The sequence below is a fragment of the Oncorhynchus gorbuscha genome, linkage group LG09, assembly GCF_021184085.1.
Source record: "Oncorhynchus gorbuscha isolate QuinsamMale2020 ecotype Even-year linkage group LG09, OgorEven_v1.0, whole genome shotgun sequence".
Taxonomy (NCBI): domain Eukaryota; kingdom Metazoa; phylum Chordata; class Actinopteri; order Salmoniformes; family Salmonidae; genus Oncorhynchus; species Oncorhynchus gorbuscha.
The window spans coordinates 70158105-70184328 of NC_060181.1; the positions used below are offsets into that span (position 1 = coordinate 70158105).

The 26224-nt window shown below is 44.6% G+C and overlaps 1 protein-coding gene across 2 annotated transcripts in view; it reads left to right on the top strand.

Moving 5' to 3' along the window:
- Positions 1–26224, top strand: part of abca12 (ATP-binding cassette, sub-family A (ABC1), member 12) — a 96614-nt gene that overhangs the window by 38114 nt on the left and 32276 nt on the right. For both annotated transcript variants that reach the window (XM_046363291.1, XM_046363293.1), the window contains exons 35-55: positions 182–476; positions 745–970; positions 1405–1508; positions 5632–5738; positions 6079–6287; positions 6418–6494; positions 10006–10136; positions 10459–10629; positions 18767–18931; positions 20445–20640; positions 21161–21300; positions 21430–21549; positions 21812–21902; positions 22319–22498; positions 22682–22933; positions 23503–23581; positions 24602–24716; positions 24930–25105; positions 25233–25386; positions 25578–25647; positions 25929–26063. In XM_046363291.1, the coding sequence (XP_046219247.1) occupies positions 182–476; positions 745–970; positions 1405–1508; positions 5632–5738; positions 6079–6287; positions 6418–6494; positions 10006–10136; positions 10459–10629; positions 18767–18931; positions 20445–20640; positions 21161–21300; positions 21430–21549; positions 21812–21902; positions 22319–22498; positions 22682–22933; positions 23503–23581; positions 24602–24716; positions 24930–25105; positions 25233–25386; positions 25578–25647; positions 25929–26063 (3193 nt within the window). The remainder of the gene's footprint in view (positions 1–181; positions 477–744; positions 971–1404; positions 1509–5631; positions 5739–6078; positions 6288–6417; positions 6495–10005; positions 10137–10458; positions 10630–18766; positions 18932–20444; positions 20641–21160; positions 21301–21429; positions 21550–21811; positions 21903–22318; positions 22499–22681; positions 22934–23502; positions 23582–24601; positions 24717–24929; positions 25106–25232; positions 25387–25577; positions 25648–25928; positions 26064–26224) is intronic.

Consider the following 26224-nt stretch of genomic DNA (forward strand, 5'->3'; position numbering starts at 1 on the left):
TTATGTCTTTTGTAGCTGTTATAAGTGCTTTATGAATGCATACGTAAGTGTAGCCATATTTGTAATGTTTCATATTGCATCATTACGTTGTAAATTGTTCTTGCAATTGAGCTTGTGGCTTGCTATTTGTACAATGATTTTTGAACAATTAAAAAATCATCATCATCATCATCATCACCAGGTGTCCACCAGCCTGTGGCAAGGTTTATCAATGCCCCAATCAGCCGTCCTAGTACCCTCCGCGTTGGCATCCCTCAACCAGGCTGCCATGGCTGTGGCACCCCTGATGCCCGATGGCAGTGAACACTACTTCAACGTCTCCCTCCATATCTTGCACATCACCGCCATGGCTATCAACTACACCACCACCACTGGGGACATCGCCGGCGCTATGGCTGTCATCTCCAGCTCGGTTCAGAGTCTCCTGGTCTCTCTGTCTTCATACCCCAGCCTGCAGACAGCAGGCAGTATCATAGGTAATTGTTTCTTCATCTTCTTTTTTTTTTGTACCAGGGAACTATGATACAAGATTATGGTCCCTCTTGTGTCAGGGACTGGCAAGCTATAATTATCTCCTCCGTGGATGAGCACTTACAGTTAAGATCAAGCAAAACATTTGCTGAACATTTTAAAAGTATTGATTCAAACAAATGAACCAATATATACTTGTTCCTCCTTGAAGGAATGCTTACATTACAACGAGCACTGTAGAAATGAATATATTTGTGTCTGTTAACCATTTAGGAGACCTGGAACATGCCATCCAGAAGATGTTGCAGGTGTTACGGTCAGGCCGAGGCCCCCTGGCCCAGACTGCTGATGTCACCCAGCTGCTTCTCCATAATGTTCAGGGTCTCCTGGGCCTGGCAAACACTAGCATGGAGGCCAGCGTGGCTCGCCTGGTATTGGCTGCAGCCAAGATGAACACTGGACATCTGCTAATGATGAACGAGACCAACTGGACACACAAGTTGGTTTTCTGTTTTTAGACTGATTGCATATCTGTTTGTCCTGTCCTGCCAACTTCTATGGTCGTTGGCATGAACATGATCATAGACGTTGGCTATAAAGCACAAACAGGTCTGGGACCAGGCTACGTTTTGCTGTTGCTTTGGAGATAAATGGTTAATGGAGCTGGATAAGTGTCCCGTCTGTCCCATGACAATGGCTTGTGCTCACAGCTGTAGCATTCGGAGATCTCAGCTTTGATGAAGCAGTATTTTTCAGTTACTTGGTATTTACTGTAATATTATAATCTACTAATAATATCATCTCGTCTGTGAGGATCATGTGCATAACAACCATGATGAAAGATGTAACTAATTGTAGTTTACAGTAGTACATGCAGAAATGAGAGGTGCAGCTGATGATGATGGTTTTTTGTCTTCCGCCCCACTCCCACAGGTTGTCACTGGTTCTGACAGACATATCTAACAGGGTTCCCGAGGACCTTCCCTATGCTCCCCTTATTAAGAATATCACAATGGGCCTGGCCACTGAATCACAAGGTAAGCCTAGTTACTTTACTCTTCTAATTACCTCTTCATTTCCCCCTCCTCTCTTAGTGGTTCAGAGGTTCATGGCTCAGTCGGGACTCCCTTGAAATGAGATGTATTGCTCAATAGGACTCACGTTGTTTAAATGGAGTATAAATAAAGGAGACAAGTCTCACTATAGACCTGACCGATTGGCTCCAGAAAGACATTACAAAGACAAAAAAAATCACATTTAGTTTCCATCGTTAGTTTGATGGACGGGAATCCGCTGAGTGGACAAGATTACTTTTCTTCATTCTTCCATTATCCTAGCCTCTAACCCTAGAATACCTCTAACTATACCAACATCCCAAATGGCCTATTCCCTATTTAGTGTAGTACTTCTGACCAAGGGCCATAGGGCTCTGGTCAAAAGTAGTGGGGTCGTTCATGAGTCGCGGTAGCATTTGCGTCCCTTGCCTTTGCTACCATGAAAACACTTTAAAATGACAAATAGTTACACATCATATATGGTTTTGTTAAAATTAAGCTGTTTATCAATGATAAAACTTAATTCAAGTCCTTTATACAATGTTTATGCATTGTTCAAAGTACATTACAGTAGGGTAAGCAAACTGTCTTGTTCCCAGTAGTGATGTGTAGAGTTAATAGTGACATATTTTGGGGATTTAGAGATATCTATATATTATGAATGCTAGAAAGTGAACAAAAGTATTTATCATATTGTATAGATTATTAAAAACAAACAAAGCTATCAAAATACCTATTTTATTTACTAGTATACTTTCTGTCCCTCAGTTATACCATATGTCATTGGTGTTAGCGCCTTGAAAATCACTCTTTTACGAAGACATACAAGGACCTTGAGCATTCCCTCCAGTGGCAAAGTGTTATCGGGGGAGGTGTCTATATTAAAGACAATGATTAGCTTATCACACCCTTTTAGAATGTCATCAATTTGAGGATTCCATTGATAATTTGGTGTGTCTAAATCCAGTGTCACTTGGTGTTACTAAATGTAAATGAAGGGAAATAACATTGTGAGCAAAATCTTTAATCATATCACTTTAAAGGGTTAATAACCTTGATTTGAGCAACCCCTTGATTTGAGCAACCCCTTGATTTGAGCATACCCTTGATTTGAGCATACCCTTGATTTGAGCATACCCTTGATTTGAGGATATCCTTGATTTGAACATATCCTTGATTTGAGTATATTTGGCATCCATTTAAGAAAATATCCTCAACAACCTAAAATGTCTCATTAGTCTTACCATCATTGGTGTTACTACTGGTGGCACAATGTTATCATAATATCCTAAATGTGTAAAGTCATTAAGCTGCCATATTAGTTGATTTAGAGTGGGAATATGTACCTAAATACATTTAAATAAGAACATTCTAGAATAAAAAAATAAAAAATCCAAAATGCCTCTAACTGTATGTTCTCCTACTAACTTTCACAGACAAACTCCCCTGGTGTCTTTCCTCCTCCTACTCACATTGTGTCTCATTGCATAGTGGCTCCTCTAGACTCCTACAGACCTAACCCTCACAGACAACCACATGCAGTCTTCACCCTGTTAAATGTTCATATGCATAATTTGATTTCTTCAGCCCCACGTGTCAGGTGTCCTCTGATACAGAAGTCAGAAGTCAGACCTTCCCTCCGCCTCTCTATTTGACCTTTATATAACTCCTACTTGGAACTCCTACTAGGAATTCCTACTTGAGGAATCCCGTGCAATCAATTATTTATATACACTAGATGACTGACAGGGGGAGCTGTTTTGAAGCCATCGTGCCTCCATCTTGGCACTACCCCACCATTGTAAATAATATTTTGGAAGCTATAGAAATGCATTTTTTTAATGTCTACATTTACTGATTGGATACTGATTGGACGAGCAGCTTTCCACACTATGCTGTATTGGCTGTCATAGACACACCAATGCCTGCTAACAGTTCCATCTAAAAATGATCACTCCATAAGAATATCATGCTCATGTTGCTGTCCGAATCATCGCTTGTATTTATCTCTACTCGCACAATATTTCTCCTTGCTTCCAACATAGCATTTAGTTTCGTACAGCAGGGGTTAGTATAAGTCTCTCTGTCTGCCTGTCTGACCTCAGAAACAATGTTTCACTTTTGAATAACGATCTCTGTAGTACCATACATACTGTAGAGCTAGTTGAATCACACATCAATGTCTTTATCATGGACATATCCAAGTAAATACCAAAAGACAATAACTCAAACAAACGAAAATGCAGCAAGTGGACTGTCATTCCAGTTTCAATGTTTGACATGACTGAGTTATCTGAAGTCGGTGACAAGTGACAAGAACATTATCCAGCCTGCATAGCAACCATTCTGTTTAGAACGGACGACCAGTCCTTTTGCATAGCAACCATTCTGTTTAGAACGGACGACCAGTCCTTTTGCATAGCAACCATTCTGTTTAGAACGGACGACCAGTCCTTTTGCATAGCAACCATTCTGTTTAGAACGGACGACCAGTCCTTTTGCATAGCAACCATTCTGTTTAGAACGGACGACCAGTCCTTTTGCATAGCAACCATTCTGTTTAGAACGGACGACCAGTCCTTTTGCATAGCAACCATTCTGTTTAGAACGGACGACCAGTCCTTTTGCATAGCAACCATTCCGTTTAGAACGGACGACCAGTCCTTTTGCATAGCAACCATTCTGTTTAGAACGGACGACCAGTCCTTTTGCATAGCAACTTTGTGAAAAATAATTAACAACTGGGTCGTGTTTGTAGCAACATGACCAAAAGAACTAACGACCACATTTTTGTCCAGACAATATCTTGAGGTGGAAGAATGAAATTTGTTGAAACTTTTGATGAATAAATGTGTAATTTATTGTAATTTTAATATGTTGGTATCGTGTCGATCCAAACAACGCCATTTACCTGTGACTGTATTCATGATGCAGCACTTTCTCTTGTGCCTTATTGGTAAATTATGTGAGCGAAATATACAAAAAATATATGAAAATATATACATTTTCCTTAAAGTATAATTTTTTGAAAGTACTAATGTTACTGTCCCCACTACAACATCAAAATATACACTTAAATACATACAATATATACTGTGGGATTCCATCCATTCCTATGGAGGACTGCTCCTTCTGGGGGAGAGCCAATATGGCTGACCGGTTGCTTCAAAGCCTCTCATTGGCCAATACATAGCATCAGCAATCCAGAGTTTATATACATCACTGCTCACAATGTGTTTTTAATGTAGCCATATTCCAAACACCATTATTATATAATGGACATATTTCATATTGAAACCAGGCAGTGCAATAGGATGGGCTTAATAATGTGAGCTTTGTTAGAACTCCAGATAAGCCAGGAGGCATATGGCACATCTCCAAGAGAAAGACACTCTGCTCCTTATTAAACCTTATTAAATCGCATTAGCCAAGTAAGAATTCAATCACTAAATACCCCCCCTCCCACACACACACACACACACAAATATAATAGCTTTGTGACCACATTTTAATTGGCTACTGTACTTGTTTTATAATGCCATGTAACAAGGTTATATCTCTGTATATGCAATATAGTCACTTGAAAAACTGCACCACAGCTACTTCAGCTACAACCCTTTCATTTCCCAGAGGTATGATCCTAGCTTGAGGATCATACCCTTTTGATTATTCTCTCCACTGCAGTACCCCTGAGATCCTAAATGATTCAAAGTGTATGTTAAGTCACTCGCTTTTCTTCTGGGTTTTCAATGCAGTGCACCAATATTTACCATTCACCGTAGTTCGTGTCTCGTTTTAATTAGATGTTTCGCCTTGAGGTCTCACTGCTTTGACCAGAGACCTAAGTAGTGCACTATGTGAGGAATAGGGTGCCATTTGAGACGTAGAAAGTTGGTCCCTTTGCTTCGTCAGTAGTATGCAGGGTCCCACATCATTTGCTGCTTGCTGTTCAGAGAAGCCACCCTGAAATAGAGGTGGTAATGATGCCCTGTGGGACACTGTGTTACCATGTCACCTTAACACATCTCTACTGCCCTCCCTTTCCCTCCCACGCTCTCTCTCTCCCTTTTTGTATCTCTCTCCCTCTTCCTCCCTCCCTCCAAAGTGAACCTACACCTCCTACTCCAGACCATCCAGTTAGGGTCTGAACTCTTCAGCAGCAGCTGGTCAGATGGAAACTTCAGCAACATACTGGTCTACCTGACCTCTAAGGTTAGAACACAGTACTTCTCGTGAAACTTTCATCTGTAGGGTGAGAGCGATACAGAGGCTATTCTCTCTGGAATAATGTCTAGAATACCATAACATCACCAAGACTAGGGTAGACACAGACATTTGTTGCAACAGCGAGGAGCTACATGTGTTCTACAACAAGACACACACACATACAGTAACATGGTTTATTTACAGTGTAGAAGCCATTGGGCTTCTATACTGACAAAATTCACAGTCCATGTGACTCATCTTGCACGTTCTGCTTTGTGAGTGAGCAAGATTTTCAATGTAGGCCTATTCATTACACATTGCAAATAAACTTGTACTTGTGTTGCAGGTGTGTGCGCTGGAGAATATGGACTCCATCCAGCAGGTGATGCAGGCTCTGTCTCTTAGCCCAGGGTTCCTGTGTGAGACTGCCATGCCCATTCTCCAGGCCTTCCACATAATGACTCAGAGTCTGGCTCAGGACAGCTCTGACCTGTTTGAAGCTCTGTTCGAAACCTTCATAGGGGACCCCAACACCTACAATGTCAACATAAACTGGTATGGATACATTATAGGACATGTAGACTTCAAAATAAATGAAGAACTAAATGGTATATTGTGTAAATGGAAGTTATCGTTGACAAATGTTCATGTGTGCGTGTGTGTGATGTGTATGTTTGTGACACAGGACCTCTGCACTCACCCAGACGCTTGGCCTGAACATCAGCAGCCTGAAATCCCTCAACATCAACATGACCTCTCCAGGTATACCAATTACTTTTCAACATTTATTTATTAGGATTTTATTGTTGTTTTTGACGGTGACAGGCATGGATGAAGGGGAGATAGATAGATGAATTAAAGGGAGATACAGAGGTGAGAAGGATGATAAGGCCGGGATTCGATGTCATGCAGGCAGGGGGGACAATATATGCTGGAGGCAGTGGCCTTAACCACTAGACTAGATCAACTCCATTCACCACTGCCCCATTACTTCAATTACTGCACTCCATAAGCCAAGTCATTAATGAGCTAATTGCTTATTAATTCAGGGTTAATTAGCTCATCACTTAGATAATTTGTTAGCTAATTGCCTAATTATACTATGAAGCGTAAAGCTCATGTAATGTATTTTGCTCTTCTGAACATGCAGCCCATACTGCTTTTAGAATGACTTCTAATATACCACCTTTAAATATAATTATAATCTGGGTGGTTCGAGCTCTGAATGATTGACGGACAGCAGTGGTATATTAGACCATACACCACACGTATGACAAAACATTTACTGCTCTAATTACGTTGGTAACCAGTTTATAATCCCAATAAGGTACCTCTGGGGTTTGCATTGTGCATAAGAACAGCCCTTAGCCCTGGTATATTGGCCATACACCACACCCTCTTGGACCTTATTGCCTAAATATACACTACAGTTCAAAAGTTTGGGGTCACTTAGCAATGTCCTTGTTTTTGAAATTAAAGGACATTTTTTGGCCATTAAAATAACATAAAATTGATCAGAAATACAGTGTAGACTTTGTTAATGTTGTAAATGACTATCGTAGCTGGAAATGGCTGGTTTTTAATGGAATCATCTACATAGGCGTACAGAGGCCCATTATCAGCAACCATCACTCCTGTGTTCCAATGGCACATTGTGTTAGCTAATTCAAGTTGATAATTTTAAAATGATAATTGATTATTAGAAAACCTTTAGCACAGCTGAAAACTGTTGTCTGATTAAAGAAGCAATAAAACTGGCCTTCTTTAGACTAGTTGAGTATCTGGAGCATCAGGCAGAGTTCCTCAACTTAAGCCCAACTTAATATTTTATTTTTATTGGCCAGTCTGAGATATGGCGTTTTCTTTGCAACTCTGCCTAGAAGGCCAGCATCCCAGAGTCACCTCTTCACTGTTGACGTTGAGACTGATGTTTTGCGGGCACTATTTAATAAAGCTGCCAGTTGAGGACTTGTGAGGTGTCTGTTTTTCAAACGAGACACTCTAATGTACTTGTCCTCTTGCTCAGTTGTGAACCGGGGCCTCCCACTCCTCTTTCTATTCTGGTTAGAGCCAGTCTACTCTGTTCTGTTCTGTGAGTAGTACACAGCATTGTACAAGATCTTCAGTCTCTTGGCAAATTTTCGCATGGAATAGCCTTAATTTCTCAGAACAAGAATAGACTGATGAGTTACAGAAGAAAGTTATTCTTTTCTAGCCATTTAGAGCCTGTAATCGAACCCACAAATGCTGAGGCTCCAGATACTCAACTAGTCTAAAGAAGGCCCGTTTTATTGCTTCTTTAATCAGAACAACAGTTTTCAGCTGTGCTAACGTAATTGCAAAAGGGTTTTCTAATAATCAATTAGCCTTTTAAAATGATCAACTTGGGTTAGCTAACACAACGTGCCATTAGAACACAGGAGTGATGGATGCTGATAATGGGCTCTTCACTCTCAACCAGCTTCACCTGGAATGATTTTCCAACAGTTAATGGAATTCCCTACATATGCTGAGCACTAGTTCGCTTCTTCGATTGGGTTGAGGTCGGGTGATTGTGGAGGCCAGGTCATCTGATGCAGCACTCCTTCACTCTCCTTCTTGGTCAAATAGCCCTTACACAGCCTGGAGGTGTGTTGGGTCATTGTTCTGTTGAAAAACAAATTATAGTCTCACTAAGCGCAAACCAGATGGGATGGCATATCACTGCAGAATGCTGTGGTAGCGATGCTGGTTAAGTATGCTTTGAATTCTAAATACATCACAGACAGTGTCACCAGCATAGAACTTCCACACCATCACATCTCCTCCTTCTTGCTTCACGGTGGGAACCACACATGCAGAGATCATCTGTTCACCTACTCTACGTCTCACAAAGACACAGCAGTTGGAACCAAAAGACAGATTTCCACTGGTTTAATGTCCATTGCTCAGGTTTCTTGGACCAAGCAAGTCTTTTCTTCTTATTGGTGTCCTTTAGTACTCGTTTCTTTGTAGCAATTCGACCACAAAGACCTGATTTACGTAGTCTCCTCTGAACAGTTGATGTTGAGATGTGTCTGCTACTTGAACTCTGTGGAGCATTTATTTGAGCTGGTAACTCTAATGAACTTATCCTCTGCAGCAGAGGTAACTCTGGGTCTTCCTTTCCTGTGGCGATACTCATGAGAGCCAGTTTCATCATAGCACTTGATTGTTTTTGCGACTGCATTTGAAGAAAGTTCTTGAAATTCTCCATCATGACTGACCTTCATGTCTTAAAGTAATGATGGACTGTCACTTCTCTTTGCTTATTTGAGCTGTTCTTGCGCTAATATGGACTTGGTATTTTAACAAATAGGGCTATCTTCTGTATACCAACCCTACCATGTCACAAAACAAATGATTGGCTCAAACACATTAAGAAGGAAATAAATTCCACATATTACATTTTAACAAGGCACACCTGTTAATTGAAATGCATTCCGGGTGACACCTCATGAAGCTGATTGAGAGAATGCCAAGACTACTTTGAAGAATCACAAATATATAATATATTTGGATTTGTTCAACACTTTTTTGGTTACTATATGATTCCATATTTGTTATTTCATAGTTTTGATGTCTTCACTATTATTCTGCAATGTAGAAAATAGTCAAAATAAAGAAAAACCATTGAATGAGTCGGTGTGTCCAAACTTTTGACTGGTACTGTATATGTATATATTTATTCTACTTTTTACCATTTTTTCTCCTCAATTGGTAGTTACAGTCTTGTCCCATTCCTGCAACTCCTATACGGACTTGGTAGAGGCAAGGGTCGAGAGCCATGCGTCCTCTGAAACACGACCCTGCCAAGCCGCGCTGCTTCTTGACACAATGCTCGCTTAACCCAGAAGTCAGCCGCTCCAATGTGCCATAGGAAACACCGTACAATTGCAACCGTGTCTGTGTGCATGTGGCCGGCCAAACCCTCCCCTAACCCAGACAACGCTGGTCCAATTGTGCGCCACCTCGTAGGTCTCCCAGTCGTGGCCGGCTGCGACACAGCCTGGGATCGAACCCTGATCTTTAGTGACGCCTCAAGCACTGTGGTGCAGTGCCTTAGACCGCTGTGCCACTCGGGAGGCCAACGTATAAATATATCATGTAAAATATATATTTTATGTTTCCCAGGTGTGGTCAAGATCCTGTATTTTCTCTTCAGTCACTTGTTACATTTTTTTCTACAGGTGTGGTCAAGGTGTTGAACCTCCTGTATTTTCTCTGCAGTCACCTATTGTATTGTATTTCCTAGGTGTGGTGAAAATGTCGGAGCTCTTGAGGAACAAGACAGCGTTTGCTCTGGAGGTCCATCATTACACTGACATCCCACCTGAGATCCTCCACCTGCTGATGGAGACCACCATGCCTAACAGCAACTTCCAGGTGAGCTCACTTCAGCTTATTCTAAGCCACAGATCAGCTGTGATGCCCATATGATGTGTAACAATAACACCAAATACAATTATCTCAAAAAGAGAGAGAAATCATATAATCGTCATTTTTAGATGTTGTCATGAAAGTCAGACCAGTCTTCAACCTCTCTGTCTACTGTAGATCCTAGCCTGGCTGGCTAACATGCACCACTGCAGTGAAACATCTCTCTCTCTCTTCTCTCCATCATATGTTCTTACTCTTCTAATTTGCTACTAGCTAGTACTATATCTAGTGATCTGACCCATACACAATTTCTATCTCCCCTCTATAGATCCTAGCGTGGCTGGCTAACATGCACCACTGCAGGGACCCAACCAGCCTGCAGATGAATAGCACAGAGCAGCTCCTTTTCCAGGTCTTCTGCAACCTGCCTATAAACCAGTGGTACAACTTTGTAGTCATCGTGGCTCGCTACGTCCACATGGAGAACGTGATATACAGGGTATGTGTGTGTGTGTGTGACCTGCCATTTGCAGTTTACAGTACAACTTCATAGTGCTGTTGGCTCGCTACGTCCACATGGAGAACGTGATATACAGGGTATGTGTGTGTGTGTGTGTGTGACCTGCCATCTGCAGTTTACAGTACAACTTCGTAGTGCTGTTGGCTCGCTACGTCCACATGGAGAGTGTCTACAGGGTAAGGAATGGTTATGTCTCAGTGTCAGGGCAGGTCATGTAAAGGTTACACATCGGGATTCTCTGTGACTATATGTGCGTCTGGGGACCCAAACTGGTACAAGTTTTTGTTTTATCACCAGCACTACACGTCTGATTCCATTAATCAAAGGTTTGATGATGCGTTGATGGGTGGAATCAGGTTTGTAGTGCTAGGTGTGTAGTGCTAGGTGTGTAGTGCTAGGTGTGTAGTGCTAGGTGTGTAGTGCTAGGGCAAAAACAAAAATGTGCACCCCTTTGGATCACCAGGACCGGGGTTAAGAAACCCTGAGATAGGTAGACATGTAATGTAATTAAGGACAGTAAGACCGAAGGGGATACTGTCTACAGGCTCTCAGATGACAGAGAGTTCAGCTGTCTACAGCCTAGTCCTAATGACAGAGGGTTCAGCTGTCTACAGCCTAGTCCTAATGACAGAGGGTTCAGCTGTCTACAGCCTAGTCCTAATGACAGAGGGTTCAGCTGTCTACAGCCTAGTCCTAATGACAGAGGGTTCAGCTGTCTACAGCCTAGTCCTAATGACAGAGGGTTCAGCTGTCTACAGCCTAGTCCTAATGACAGAGGGTTCAGCTGTCTACAGCCTAGTCCTAATGACAGAGGGTTCAAATCAAATCAAATCAAATTTATTTATATAGCCCTTCGTACATCAGCTGATATCTCAAAGTGCTGTACAGAAACCCAGCCTAAAACCCCAAACAGCAAACAATGCAGGTGTAAAAGCACGGTGGCTAGGAAAAACTCCCTAGAAAGGCCAAAACCTAGGAAGAAACCTAGAGAGGAACCGGGCTATGTGGGGTGGCCAGTCCTCTTCTGGCTGTGCCGGGTAGAGATTATAACAGAACATGACCAAGATGTTCAAATGTTCATAAATGACCAGCATGGTCAAATAATAATAAGGCAGAACAGTTGAAACTGGAGCAGCAGCACAGTCAGGTGGACTGGGGACAGCAAGGAGCCATCATGTCAGGTAGTCCTGGGGCACGGTCCTAGGGCTCAGGTCCTCCGAGAGAGAGAAAGAAAGAGAGAATTAGAGAGAGCATATGTGGGGTGGCCAGTCCTCTTCTGGCTGTGCCGGGTGGAGATTATAACAGAACATGACCAAGATGTTCAAATGTTCATAAATGACCAGCATGGTCAAATAATAGTAAGGCAGAACAGTTGAAACTGGAGCAGGAGCATGGCCAGGTGGACTGGGGACAGCAAGGAGTCCTCATGTCAGGTAGTCCTGGGACATGGTCCTAGGGCCCAGGCCAGTTGAAACTGGAGCAGCAGCATGGCCAGGTGGACTGGGGACAGCAAGGAGTCATCATGTCAGGTAGTCCTGGGGCATGGTTCTAGGGCTCAGGTCCTCCGAGAGAGAGAAAGAAAGAGAGAAGGAGAGAATTAGAGAACGCACACTTAGATTTACACAGGACACCGAATAGGACAGGAGAAGTACTCCAGATAAACAAACTGACCCTAGCCCCCGACACATAAACTACTGCAGCATAAATACTGGAGGCTGAGACAGGAGGGGTCAGGAGACACTGTGGCCCCATCCGAGGACACCCCGGACAGGGCCAAACAGGAAGGATATAACCCCACCCACTTTGCCAAAGCACAGCCCCCACACCACTAGAGGGAAATCTTCAACCACCAACTTACCATCCTGAGACAAGGCCGAGTATAGCCCACAAAGATCTCCGACACGGTACAACCCAAGGGGGGGGAACCCAGACAGGCCGACCACAACAGTGAATCAACCCACCCAGGTGACGCACCCCCCAGGGACGGCACGAGAGAGCCCCAGCAAGCCAGTGACTCAGCCCCGTAACAGGGTTAGAGGCAGAGAATCCCAGTGGAAAAAGGGGAACCGGCCAGGCAGAGACAGCAAGGGCGGTTCGTTGCTCCAGAGCCTTTCCGTTCACCTTCCCACTCCTGGGCCAGACTACACTCAATCATATGACCCACTGAAGAGATGAGTCTTCAGTAAAGACTTAAAGGTTTACATTTACATTTACATTTAAGTCACTTAGCAGACGCTCTTATCCAGAGCGACTTACAAATTGGTGCATTCACCTTATGACATCCAGTGGGACAGTCACTTAACAATAGTGCATCTAAAACTTAGGGGGGGTGGGGTGAGAGGGATTACTTAACCTATCCTAGGTATTCCTTAAAGAGGTGGGGTTTCAGGTGTCTCCGGAAGGTGGTGATTGACTCCGCTGTCCTGGCGTCGTGAGGGAGTTTGTTCCACCATTGGGGGGCCAGGGCAGCGAACAGTTTTGACTGGGCTGAGCGGGAGCTGTACTTCCTCAGTGGTAGGGAGGCGAGCAGGCCAGAGGTGGATGAACGCAGTGCCCTTGTTTGGGTGTAGGGCCTGATCAGAGCCTGGAGGTACTGAGGTGCCGTTCCCCTCACAGCTCCGTAGGCAAGCACCATGGTCTTGTAGCGGATGCGAGCTTCAACTGGAAGCCAGTGGAGAGAACGGAGGAGCGGGGTGACGTGAGAGAACTTGGGAAGGTTGAACACCAGACGGGCTGCGGCGTTCTGGATGAGTTGAAGGGGTTTAATGGCACAGGCAGGGAGCCCAGCCAACAGCGAGTTGCAGTAATCCAGACGGGAGATGACAAGTGCCTGGATTAGGACCTGCGCCGCTTCCTGTGTGAGGCAGGGTCGTACTCTGCGGATGTTGTAGAGCATGAACCTACAGGAACGGGCCACCGCCTTGATGTTAGTTGAGAACGACAGGGTGTTGTCCAGGATCACGCCAAGGTTCTTGGCGCTCTGGGAGGAGGACACAATGGAGTTGTCGACCGTGATGGCGAGATCATGGAACGGGCAGTCCTTCCCCGGGAGGAAGAGCAGCTCCGTCTTGCCGAGGTTCAGCTTGAGGTGGTGATCCGTCATCCACACTGATATGTCTGCCAGACATGCAGAGATGCGATTCGCCACCTGGTCATCAGAAGGGGGAAAGGAGAAGATTAATTGTGTGTCGTCTGCATAGCAATGATAAGAGAGACCATGTGAGGTTATGACAGAGCCAAGTGACTTGGTGTATAGCGAGAATAGGAGAGGGCCAAGAACAGAGCCCTGGGGACACCAGTGGTGAGAGCGCGTGGTGAGGAGACAGATTCTCGCCACGCCACCTGGTAGGAGCGACCTGTCAGGTAGGACGCAATCCAAGCGTGGGCCGCGCCGGAGATGCCCAACTCGGAGAGGGTGGAGAGGAGGATCTGATGGTTCACAGTATCGAAGGCAGCCGATAGATCTAGAAGGATGAGAGCAGAGGAGAGAGAGTTAGCTTTCGCAGTGCGGAGCGCCTCCGTGATACAGAGGAGAGCAGTCTCAGTTGAATGACTAGTCTTGAAACCTGACTGATTTGGATCAAGAAGGTCATTCAGAGAGAGATAGCGGGAGAGCTGGCCAAGGACGGCACGTTCAAGAGTTTTGGAGAGAAAAGAAAGAAGGGATACTGGTCTGTAATTGTTGACATCGGAGGGATCGAGTGTAGGTTTTTTCAGAAGGGGTGCAACTCTCGCTCTCTTGAAGACGGAAGGGACGTAGCCAACGGTCAGGGATGAGTTGATGAGCGAGGTGAGGTAAGGGAGAAGGTCTCCGGAAATGGTCTGGAGAAGAGAGGAGGGGATAGGGTCAAGCGGGCAGGTTGTTGGGCGGCCGGCCGTCACAAGACGCGAGATTTCATCTGGAGAGAGAGGGGAGAAAGAGGTCAGAGCACAGGGTAGGGCAGTGTGAGCAGAACCAGCGGTGTCGTTTGACTTAGCAAACGAGGATCGGATGTCGTCGACCTTCTTTTCAAAATGGTTGACGAAGTCATCTGCAGAGAGGGAGGAGGGGGGAGGGGGCGGAGGATTCAGGAGGGAGGAGAAGGTGGCAAAGAGCTTCCTAGGGTTAGAGGCAGATGCTTGGAATTTAGCGTGGTAGAAAGTGGCTTTAGCAGCAGAGACAGAGGAGGAAAATGTAGAGAGGAGGGAGTGAAAGGATGCCAGGTCCGCAGGGAGGCGAGTTTTCCTCCATTTCCGCTCGGCTGCCCGGAGCCCTGTTCTGTGAGCTCGCAATGAGTCATCGAGCCACGGAGCGGGAGGGGAGGACCGAGCCGGCCTGGAGGATAGGGGACATAGAGAGTCAAGGGATGCAGAGAGGGAGGAGAGGAGGGTTGAGGAGGCAGAATCAGGAGATAGGTGGGAGAAGGTTTGAGCGGAGGGAAGAGATGATAGGATGGAAGAGGAGAGAGTAGCGGGGGAGAGAGAGCGAAGGTTGGGACGGCGCGATACCATCCGAGTAGGGGCAGTGTGGGAGGTGTTGGATGAGAGCGAGAGGGAAAAGGATACAAGGCAGTGGTCGGAGACTTGGAGGGGAGTTGCAGTGAGGTTAGTGGAAGAACAGCATCTAGTAAAGATGAGGTCGAGCGTATTGCCTGCCTTGTGAGTAGGGGGGAAGGTGAGAGGGTGAGGTCAAAAGAGGAGAGGAGTGGAAAGAAGGAGGCAGAGAGGAAAGAGTCAAAGGTAGACGTGGGGAGGTTAAAGTCGCCCAGAACTGTGAGAGGTGAGCCGTCCTCAGGAAAGGAGCTTATCAAGGCATCAAGCTCATTGATGAACTCTCCGAGGGAACCTGGAGGGCGATAAATGATAAGGATGTTAAGCTTGAAAGGGCTAGTAACTGTGACAGCATGGAATTCAAAGGAGGCGATAGACAGATGGGTAAGGGGAGAAAGAGAATGACCACTTGGGAGAGATGAGGATCCCGGTGCCACCACCCCGCTGACCAGACGCTCTCGGGGTGTGCGAGAACACGTGGGCGGACGAAGAGAGAGCAGTAGGAGTAGCAGTGTTGTCTGTGGTGATCCATGTTTCCGTCAGTGCCAAGAAGTCGAGGGACTGGAGGGAGGCATAGGCTGAGATGAACTCTGCCTTGTTGACCGCAGATTGGCAGTTCCAGAGGCTACCGGAGACCTGGAACTCCACGTGGGTCGTGCGCGCTGGGACCACCAGAGTAGGGTGGCCGCGGCCACGCGGTGAGGAGCGTTTGTATGGTCTGTGCAGAGAGGAGAGAACAGGGATAAACAGACACATAGTTGACAGGCTACAGAAGAGGCTACGCTAATGCAAAGGAGATAGGAATGACAAGTGGACTACACGTCTCGAATGTTCAGAAAGTTAAGCTACGAAGAATCTTATTGACTAAAATGATTAAAATGATACAGTACTGCTGAAGTAGGCCAGCTGGCAGTGGGTGCGTTGTTGACACTACACTAATCAAGTCGTTCCGTTGAGTGTAATAGTTTCTGCAGTGTTGCTATTCGGGGCTAGCAGGCTAGCTAGCAGTGTTGTTTACGTTACGTTGCGTTAAAGAACGACAATAGATGGCTAGCGAACCTAGAAAAACGCTCTAGACTAGATACAAAGGGCTATGTAGCTAGCTAAGTAGCTAGCTACGATCAAACAAATCAAACCGTTGTACTGTAATGAAATTAAGTGAAAATGTGATACAACCTGTGAATGCGACCGGGTAGTTGAGTTCTATACAGAAGACGTTGGCTAGCATTGGCTAGCATTGGCTAGCTGTTGGCTAGCTAGCAGAGTTGGCTAGCTAGCAGAGTCACCTACGTTAAGGACGACAAATAGCTGGCTAGCTAACCTCGGTAAATTAAGATAATCACTCTAAGACTACACACTCTAAACCTAAACAACACAATTATCTTGGATACGATGATACGATGATACGAAGACAGCAAAGACAGCTATGTAGGTAGCTAACACTAAACTAATCAAGTCGTTCAGTTGAGTGTAATAGTTTCTCAGTGCAGCTAATCAGTGGACGTTAGCTAGCTGGCTAGTGAAGACTACGTTAGGACTGCGAAATACGATAATTACGCAATTATCTTTGATACAAAGCGGCTATGTAGCTAGCTGAGAAGAAATTGCTAAGATAAGACAAATCAAACCGTTGTGATATAATGAAATATAATGAAAAAGTTATACTACCCGTTGGAGCGACGTGCAGTTGCGACCACTCGCTCCAACCGGAACCGGAAAAAAAGGTTGAGACCGAGTTTGCGTCTCTGACATGGGTAGGCAGACCGTTCCATAAAAATGGAGCTCTATAGGAGAAAGCCCTGCCTCCAGCTGTTTGCTTAGAAATTCTAGGGACAATTAGGAGGCCTGCTCTTGTAGCGTACGTAGGTATGTACCAGGACCAAATCAGAGAGGTAGGTAGGAGCAAGCCCATGTAATGCTTTGTAGGTTAGCAGTAAAACCTTGAAATCAGCCCTTGCTTTGACAGGAAGCCAGTGTAGAGAGGCTAGCACTGGAGTAATATGATCAAATTTTTTGGTTCTAGTCAGGATTCTAGCAGCCGTATTTAGCACTAACTGAAGTTTATTTAGTGCTTTATCCGGGTAGCCGGAAAATAGAGCATTGCAGTAGTCTAACCTAGAAGTGACAAAAGCATGGATTAATTTTTCTGCATCATTTTTGGACAGAAAGTTTCTGATTTTTGCAATGTTACGTAGATGGAAAAAAGCTGTCCTCGAAATGGTCTTGATATGTTCTTCAAAAGAGAGATCAGGGTCCAGAGTAACGCCGAGGTCCTTCACAGTTTTGACAGGGTTCAGCTGTCTACAGCCTAGTCCTAATGACAGAGGGTTCAGCTGTCTACAGCCTAGTCCTAATGACAGAGGGTTCAGCTGTCTACAGCCTAGTCCTAATGACAGAGGGTTCAGCTGTCGACAGCCTAGTCCTAATGACAGAGGTTCCTAATGACAGAGGGTTCAGCTGTCTACAGCCTAGTCCTAATGACAGAGGGTTCAGCTGTCTACAGCCTAGTCCTAATGACAGAGGGTTCAGCTGTCTACAGCCTAGTCCTAATGACAGAGGGTTCAGCTGTCTACAGCCTAGTCCTAATGACAGAGGGTTCAGCTGTCTACAGCCTAGTCCTAATGACAGAGGTTCAGCTGTCTAATGACAGCCTAGTCCTAATGACAGAGGGTTCAGCTGTCTACAGCCTAGTCCTAATGACAGAGGGTTCCGCTGTCTACAGCCTAGTCCTAATGACAGAGGGTTCAGCTGTCTACAGCCTAGTCCTAATGACAGAGGGTTCCGCTGTCTACAGCCTAGTCCTAATGACAGAGGGTTCAGCTGTCTACAGCCTAGTCCTAATGACAGAGGGTTCAGCTGTCTACAGCCTAGTCCTGATGACAGAGGGTTCCGCTGTCTACAGCCTAGTCCTAATGACAGAGGTTTCAGCTGTCGACAGCCTAGTCCTAATGACAGAGGGTTCCTAGTCCTAATGACAGAGGGTTCAGCTGTCTACAGCCTAGTCCTAATGACAGAGGGTTCAGCTGTCTACAGCCTACAGAGGGTCCTAATGACAGAGGGTTCAGCTGTCTACAGCCTAGTCCTAATGACAGAGGGTTCAGCTTCAGCTGTCCTACAGCCTAGCTCTAATGACAGAGGGTTCAGCTGTCTACAGCCTAGTCCTAATGACAGAGGGTTCAGCTGTCTACAGCCTAGTCCTAATGACAGAGGGTTCAGCTGTCTACAGCCTAGTCCTAATGACAGAGGGTTCCGCTGTCGACAGCCTAGTCCTAATGACAGAGGGTTCAGCTGTCTACAGCCTAGTCCTAATGACAGAGGGTTCAGCTGTCTACAGCCTAGTCCTAATGACAGAGGGTTCAGCTGTCTACAGCCTAGTCCTAATGACAGAGGGTTCAGCTGTCTACAGCCTAGTCCTAATGACAGAGGGTTCAGCTGTCGACAGCCTAGTCCTAATGACAGAGGGTTCAGCTGTCTACAGCCTAGTCCTAATGACAGAGGGTTCAGCTGTCTACAGCCTAGTCCTAATGACAGAGGTTTCTGCTGTCTAATGTGTGATACTAATGTCCCTCCATATGTCTCTCCACAGCTGATGCTGTCCAGTGAGATGCAGAGCATAGTGGGGTTCATGCTGCAGATAGTCAAGTTCCTGACGGACATGATGGGCAAGCTGCTTCCTGCCATCGCCCACCTTCAGGACTACATGTTCTCCATACGAGACCTCAACCTGGTCTCTGACCCAGAGTTCCGCAGTGTGAGTATTGAAGCATGATGCTGCGACAATCTGGGAGGATTGTAGCTAGCAGTCTGTCTACCTGTCTCTGTCTTCCTGTTTCTTTCTCTCCTTCTGCTCATACTGAGACAAACACAGAATAAGATAGAACAGTAGTATTGTGTTTCTTTATGGAGACTATGGAGTATTACATAGAGCTCTACTCATACTGAGATAGTAGTGAATGGCTGAGTCTGATATAGAGCTCTACTCATACTGAGATAGTAGTGAATGGCTGAGTGTGATATAGAGCTCTACTCATACTGAGATAGTAGTGAATGGCTGAGTCTGATATAGAGGTCTACTCATACTGAGATAGTAGTGAATGGCTGAGTCTGATATAGAGCTCTACTCATACTGAGATAGTAGTGAATGGCTGAGTGTGATATAGAGCTCTACTCATACTGAGATAGTAGTGAATGGCTGAGTGTGATATAGAGCTCTACTCATACTGAGATAGTAGTGAATGGCTGAGTCTGATATAGAGGTCTACTCATACTGAGATAGTAGTGAATGGCTGAGTCTGATATAGAGCTCTACTCATACTGAGATAGTAGTGAATGGCTGAGTCTGATATAGAGGTCTACTCATACTGAGATAGTAGTGAATGGCTGAGTCTGATATAGAGCTCTACTCATACTGAGATAGTAGTGAATGGCTGAGTCTGATATAGAGGTCTACTCATACTGAGATAGTAGTGAATGGCTGAGTCTGATATAGAGGTCTACTCATACTGAGATAGTAGTGAATGGCTGAGTCTGATATAGAGGTCTACTCATACTGAGATAGTAGTGAATGGCTGAGTGTGATATAGAGCTCTACTCATACTGAGATAGTAGTGAATGGCTGAGTCTGATATAGAGGTCTACTCATACTGAGATAGTAGTGAATGGCTGAGTCTGATATAGAGCTCTACTCATACTGAGATAGTAGTGAATGGCTGAGTGTGATATAGAGCTCTACTCATACTGAGATAGTAGTGAATGGCTGAGTCTGATATAGAGCTCTACTCATACTGAGATAGTAGTGAATGGCTGAGTCTGATATAGAGCTCTACTCATACTGAGATAGTAGTGAATGGCTGAGTGTGATATAGAGCTCTACTCATACTGAGATAGTAGTGAATGGCTGAGTCTGATATAGAGCTCTACTCATACTGAGATAGTAGTGAATGGCTGAGTCTGATATAGAGGTCTACTCATACTGAGATAGTAGTGAATGGCTGAGTCTGATATAGAGCTCTACTCATACTGAGATAGTAGTGAATGGCTGAGTGTGATATAGAGCTCTACTCATACTGAGATAGTAGTGAATGGCTGTGTCTGAGAGGATTGCTGCTATCAGTCTGTGTTCTGGCTGCAGGTCTGTCTGGCTGTGGGTCTCTCTCTCTCTCTCTCTCTCTCTCTCTCTCTCTCTCTCTCTCTCTCTCTCTCTCTCTCTCTCTCTCTCTCTCTCACATTCACCCCTCCTAACTCTCTTCTTTTCCCACCCCCAGATGGTGCATGGTAAAACCAGAACAATGTCCAGCAGAGCTACATTCACCACTGTGTCCAGAGCCATGTGTAACCATGGCATCATGTCTCTGTTTGGCATTTCCAAGCTGCCCATCATGACTGAGACAGACCCCTCCACACAGCAGGAGCACAGGATTGAGGAGCTGGTCAACAAGTTCAAGATCCCTCGCAATGCCAGTATGGAACCCACTTTGCAGATGGTTGATTAGTTGATTGATTTGTTGATTGATATAATTTATTAGAGAATTATAAGTTGTAGGCTTTTATGCTACCTGGGGTGGCAGGTAGCCTCATGGTTAGAGTGTTGGGCCAGTAATCGAAAGGTTGCTAGATCAAATCCCCGAGCTGACAAGATAGAAATCTGTCCTTCTGCCCCTGAACAAGGCAGTTAACCCACTGATCCTAGGCCGTCATTGTAAATAATAATTTTTTCTTAACTGACTTGCCGAGTTAAATAAAGAATAAATAAAATAGGCTGCTCTAGCCGTTACATACATAAGCACACATTGCTCATTTGGTTTAAGCATAGACCCAGTGTTCAAAGCTAATTGAAATTACATCATTACAACAAGATTATGAATATTTATTTTTTTATTATTAAGTATGATTTAATATGAGGTTGAAAATTGTGACATTTTCCTATAAGAATGCAGGACTGACACATCTTATAACCTGCACCTTCTCTTCCCCTGGCCAGCTCCTTTCTGCATGAACTTCTACCTGGACATGGTGAACACCACTGGGGGAGCCATAGCCTGGGCCTTCCTCAAGCCCATGCTGCTGGGACAGGTCCTGTACAGCCCAGACACACCACTCACTAGGGCCATCATAGAAAAGGTACAAACACACACAACCATGAATACACACAAACATGTGCACTGGCACACACACACACACACACACACATGTGCACACACTCACACTACACTACACACTGTATCACCATCTGTATGTATTGTCTTCCAGTCCAATGCCACGTTGCAGCAGTTTGCCAACCTGAAGATGTACTCCCAGGATTGGCTCCAGTCCTCTTCCTACATTATGGACTCAGCCAAGATACTGAATCAAACCCTGCCAATGCTCCAGGTATGAACCAGCTATTCTCAAAGCTACAATGGGTTTATATAAGCTACTATCTGCTTTTTTTCTGGAATCCATGGCGGTGTCCCAAATGGCACCCTATTCTCTATACTGTTCTGCTCAAAAGTAGTGCACTCTCTAGCAAATAGGGTGAACATTCCATCTATCTAGGAAAGTAGAGGAAAGTACTAGAACGTTTTTTCAGAAACTGAAAGTTTCAGCAACTGTATATTGATGTTATTTTACTCCACTTCTTTCTCCCTCCTAGAATTCCCTTGGCAATTCCTTTGTTCAGAATTTCATTGAGATGCAGACAGACATTGATGTGAGCAAGATGAAGGATACTCTCAAGAACTTCTGTGAGTTTTGTATTTGAAGGTCTTACTTTGGAAAATGGGTACATACAAGACAACCCTTATCCCTTCTTCTCTAGTTATCTCTATGTAAAATATAAAACATATCAAGGCCTTCAATTAAGACATTCCAATAAAATGTGTCTTAACATATCTTCTACATTCAAGTTCCCTTCGGAGCAATACATGTTTTCATTCATTCATACATTCTTTATAATGTGCATCTTTTTTTCTTTACTTTTATATTATCTTTGTATTTAATATACATCTTCCCTCCTGACCCCCTGACCCTCTGACCACTTCTCACTACTTAAATATCTTAATCTGTCTTAAGATATGTATCCACTTTATTAGCTATAGATCTTCTTTATCTTTCTATTTGTATTTCTATTATATCTAATAGACCCGTGTTCTCCCCCTAGCTAGCACAGCGACCCTCCTGGAGAAAAACAAGGACATTGTGACCCAGATCACCACTCTGTCCAACCTGATGATGAACCTGTCCTCCTGTATTAACTTTGACCGCTTCCACGGCATCAACTCTACTGACGACCTCAACACCGTGGCTGAACACCTCACCCAGACCAGAGACCTCTACGCCAGTTAGTCTATCCTTTATATTTCAAAATAAATGCCTTGTGTTTTAACATTTTGCCCTACAGCCGTCTTGATTCCTATATTAAATCATTTCTCTGTAACAATACAGTTACTTAATATAATATTCAAGTAGTCAAAAATCAAATAAAATAGCAGTTTGTGATCTGTTCCTGTTTCTCTTTCTGCAGGTATCATCTTCAAGCTGCCCAAGGATGATGACGACTCACACAGGAAGCGGAGAGACGCCTCACGCTCCTCCTCCTCCGCGCTGCCTCCCAAGGTGGACTACACCATCCGCATGTCCATCGAGAACGCCATGCGGACCGACCGCTCCCGCAACCCTTTCTGGGTGAAGGACCCCTACATCTCCTCATTGAAGACCCAGCGCTACAACCGAGGCTTTGTGTACCTGCAGGAGAGCATCGACAGGGCCATCATAGGTAACGTTATGTTGTTGATGATATGTTTACATTTACATTTTGGGGATTTAGCAGATGCTCTTATCCAGAGTGACTTACAGTACAGTCAGTGCTTTTACCCAAGGTAAACCTTTTTTTAAATGGTGCTATCTAGAACCTAAAAGGATTCTTCAGCTGTCCCCATAGGAGAACCCTTTGAAGAATGCTTTTTGGTTCTAGATTGAACCGTTTTGGTTCCAGATAGAACCCTTTTGAGTTCCATGTACTGTAGAACCCTTTCCACAGAAGGTTTTACGAGGAACTCAAAAGGGTTCTACTTGGAACCAAAAATGGTTCTATCTGGAACTAAAAAGAGTCCTATGGGGACAGCCAAAGAACCCTTTTGGAACCTTTTTTTCTAAGGGTTCCAAAGGGTAGGTAAGGTAGGTAAGACACAACCCATATCATAGTCATAGTGAAAACATTCCTGCAAAAAGCAGCTGTCAGCTAAATCAGTGCTGTTAAGAAAAGAAGAAAACAACACTGTTCTGTGTTATGTGATGATGTATTATGTGATGTGATGTTTTACTGTCTATCTCATCATCTCTCAGAGACCCAGACAGGACAGCAGGTCACTGAGCCAGCTGTCCAGTTACAGGCCTTCCCTTACCCCTGCTTCCTCAAGGACGAGTGAGTAGGCCCAACATGCACACGTGAATGCAGGCGCGCACACACACCACACACACACACACACACACACACACACACACACACACACACACACACACACACACACACACACACACACACACACACACACACACACACACACACACACACACACACACACACACACACACACACACACACACACACACACACACACACTCAGGCATGCACATGCACACACACGCAATATCTCCCCTCCTGTTGATGAACAGACCCACAATAAAAAACGCCCTCATCTCTCATCTAGCCTCCGATCAGTTACACATAAACTACTAGCTATGTCCCCTGCATCAATACAGTACACACTTTGCCATAAATCATGGCTGAGCATAATGTCTATGTTTACATCTTACTGAGAGTGCTTCTGAAGCCAACATGGATATCTCATCTCGCAAACGCAGCATAGCTGCTCTCCCTGCCTGGCTGCCTCCCATTCATGTGTGAGATATAAGTTGTGCCCCAAATGGCACCCTATTCCCTATATAGTGCACTATTTTTGACTCAATGGGCCTATGGGCCCTGGTTAAAAAATAATGTGCTATAAAGGAAATAGGGTGCCATTTGGGACGCAGACATGGTGATCCCTGCAACTCTGGTGCATTGATTTATTAGGGAACAACACATTATTCCCGATACGATCACTTTGAAATATTACTTGTATTATTATAAACATTGACAAGGTCCATGTATCAGGGTATACCCTCTCTGATTATGGAAAAAAAGCTTTGAGTGAATTACATGAGGTTAGGACATTGTCGTTGTTATTGTTTTTTCTAGGGAACTGTTTTTGTTTGTGTGTGTGTTATATACATGCTCATCACGATGTGTTCATCTGAGAGTGATTGTGTGTATGCATGACTGCAATCCATATTTTTAGCAAGTGAGTGCAAATGTTGTTTTTCTTTCTTAGTCCCAGTGCTGGTAGCTAGGCTGTGACATTGATTGATTGAATGATTGATAGCTGTTATGTCTCTTCCTAAGGTACCTGAACAGCATTGCATTTGCATTCCCTCTGGTCTTGATGATTGCCTGGGTTCTGTTCATCGCCAACTTTGTGAAGAAGCTGGTTCATGAGAGAGAGCTCAGACTTCATGAGGTATAGTAGCCGCCAACCATCTCCCCTGGCAATTATGTCATTTCCTGTAGATGTCTCTTTCAAACAAACACATATTTTGCAAATCACAAGGGTGGTAAGACATTAAAATGTATTAATTAATTATTCTAATCATTCATTAAATTCTAAATACTGTATTTGAGTCATGCGTTCTGATTGTTTGATTTCCTAACCCCTCCCTTTTGACCTCCACAGTACATGAAGATGATGGGGGTCAATCCCATCAGTCACTTCTTCGCCTGGTTCATAGAGAGTGCATGCTTCCTTATCATCACCATAATCACCCTCACCATCATCCTGAAGGCTGGGCGCGTCCTGCCCCACAGTGATGGCTTCCTGCTCTTCCTCTACCTCAGTGACTACGGACTCAGGTAGGCTACCTCAGGGTGGCAAGGTAACCTGGGTGTGTGTGTGTATGTCTGTATGTGAATGGGCATTTTTCCATTTCTATTGAAAAATGTGACATAATATTCTCCTCTCCTCTCTTATATTCTACAGCATCCTGGCCATCAGTTTCCTGGTGAGCTCATTCTTTGACAAGACAAACATCGCTGGGTTGAGCGGCGCCCTCATCTACGTCATCAGCTTCTTCCCATTCATCATAGTGATGTCACTGGAGAGTTCGCTATCGTTCTCCACCAAGAGCGCCCTGGTGAGGGGGAGGGAGGAAGAGAGGGAAGGGGCTGAGGGAGAGGGAGAAAAGAGAGATAGAGAGACAGATCACAATCTAGAAACAGCGAAGAGAAGGAAGAGTAACAGAGAGAGATAGAGGGGTTGTTACAGACATTTTCTTTTATTGATGTCCCTGTGTTATGCCTTATCCGTGCCTCTTGTTTCCCTCAGAGTTTGTTTGCCCCCACCTGTTTCAGCTATGCCAGTCAATACATCACTCGCTATGAGAGCCAGGGAGAAGGTACGACATGCTGGGAAGATGGCTGTCTGTGTGTGTTGTGTGTGTGTGTGTGCGTGCTCGGCATGTGTCTGCGTGTGTGTCTGTGTGTGTACGTGTGTGCATGCGTACGCTCGTAAATGTGTGGTGTGTGTGTGTCTGTGTGTGTGTCACAAAGCCATCAAAGTTGCTTAAAAAAACAAACTCATGAGGAGAAAGCAGCCTCTATACTAGCCACGAGGAGAGAGTGCGATTTAACAAATTAACTGAAACCTTTTTATGTTCCTACTTTCTACTTCCTCTAGGGATCCAGTGGAGCAACCAATATATCTCACCCATGGCCGGTGACACGTCATCCTTCGGCTGGCTATGTTGGCTTCTCCTCATCGACTCAGTTTGCTACTTCATCATTGGAGCCTACATTCGCATAGTCTTCCCAGGTAATCACACAACACAGCGTCATGTAATAAAAACACACAGCAAGCCAGACTAGACTGGAGTCAAATACTGTTCAACAGTTGGGGTCAGCTCCATTTCCATTCAGTCAATTCAGGAAGTGAAATGAAATTCCAATTGCCAATGTAACTCACTGCAATGAGGA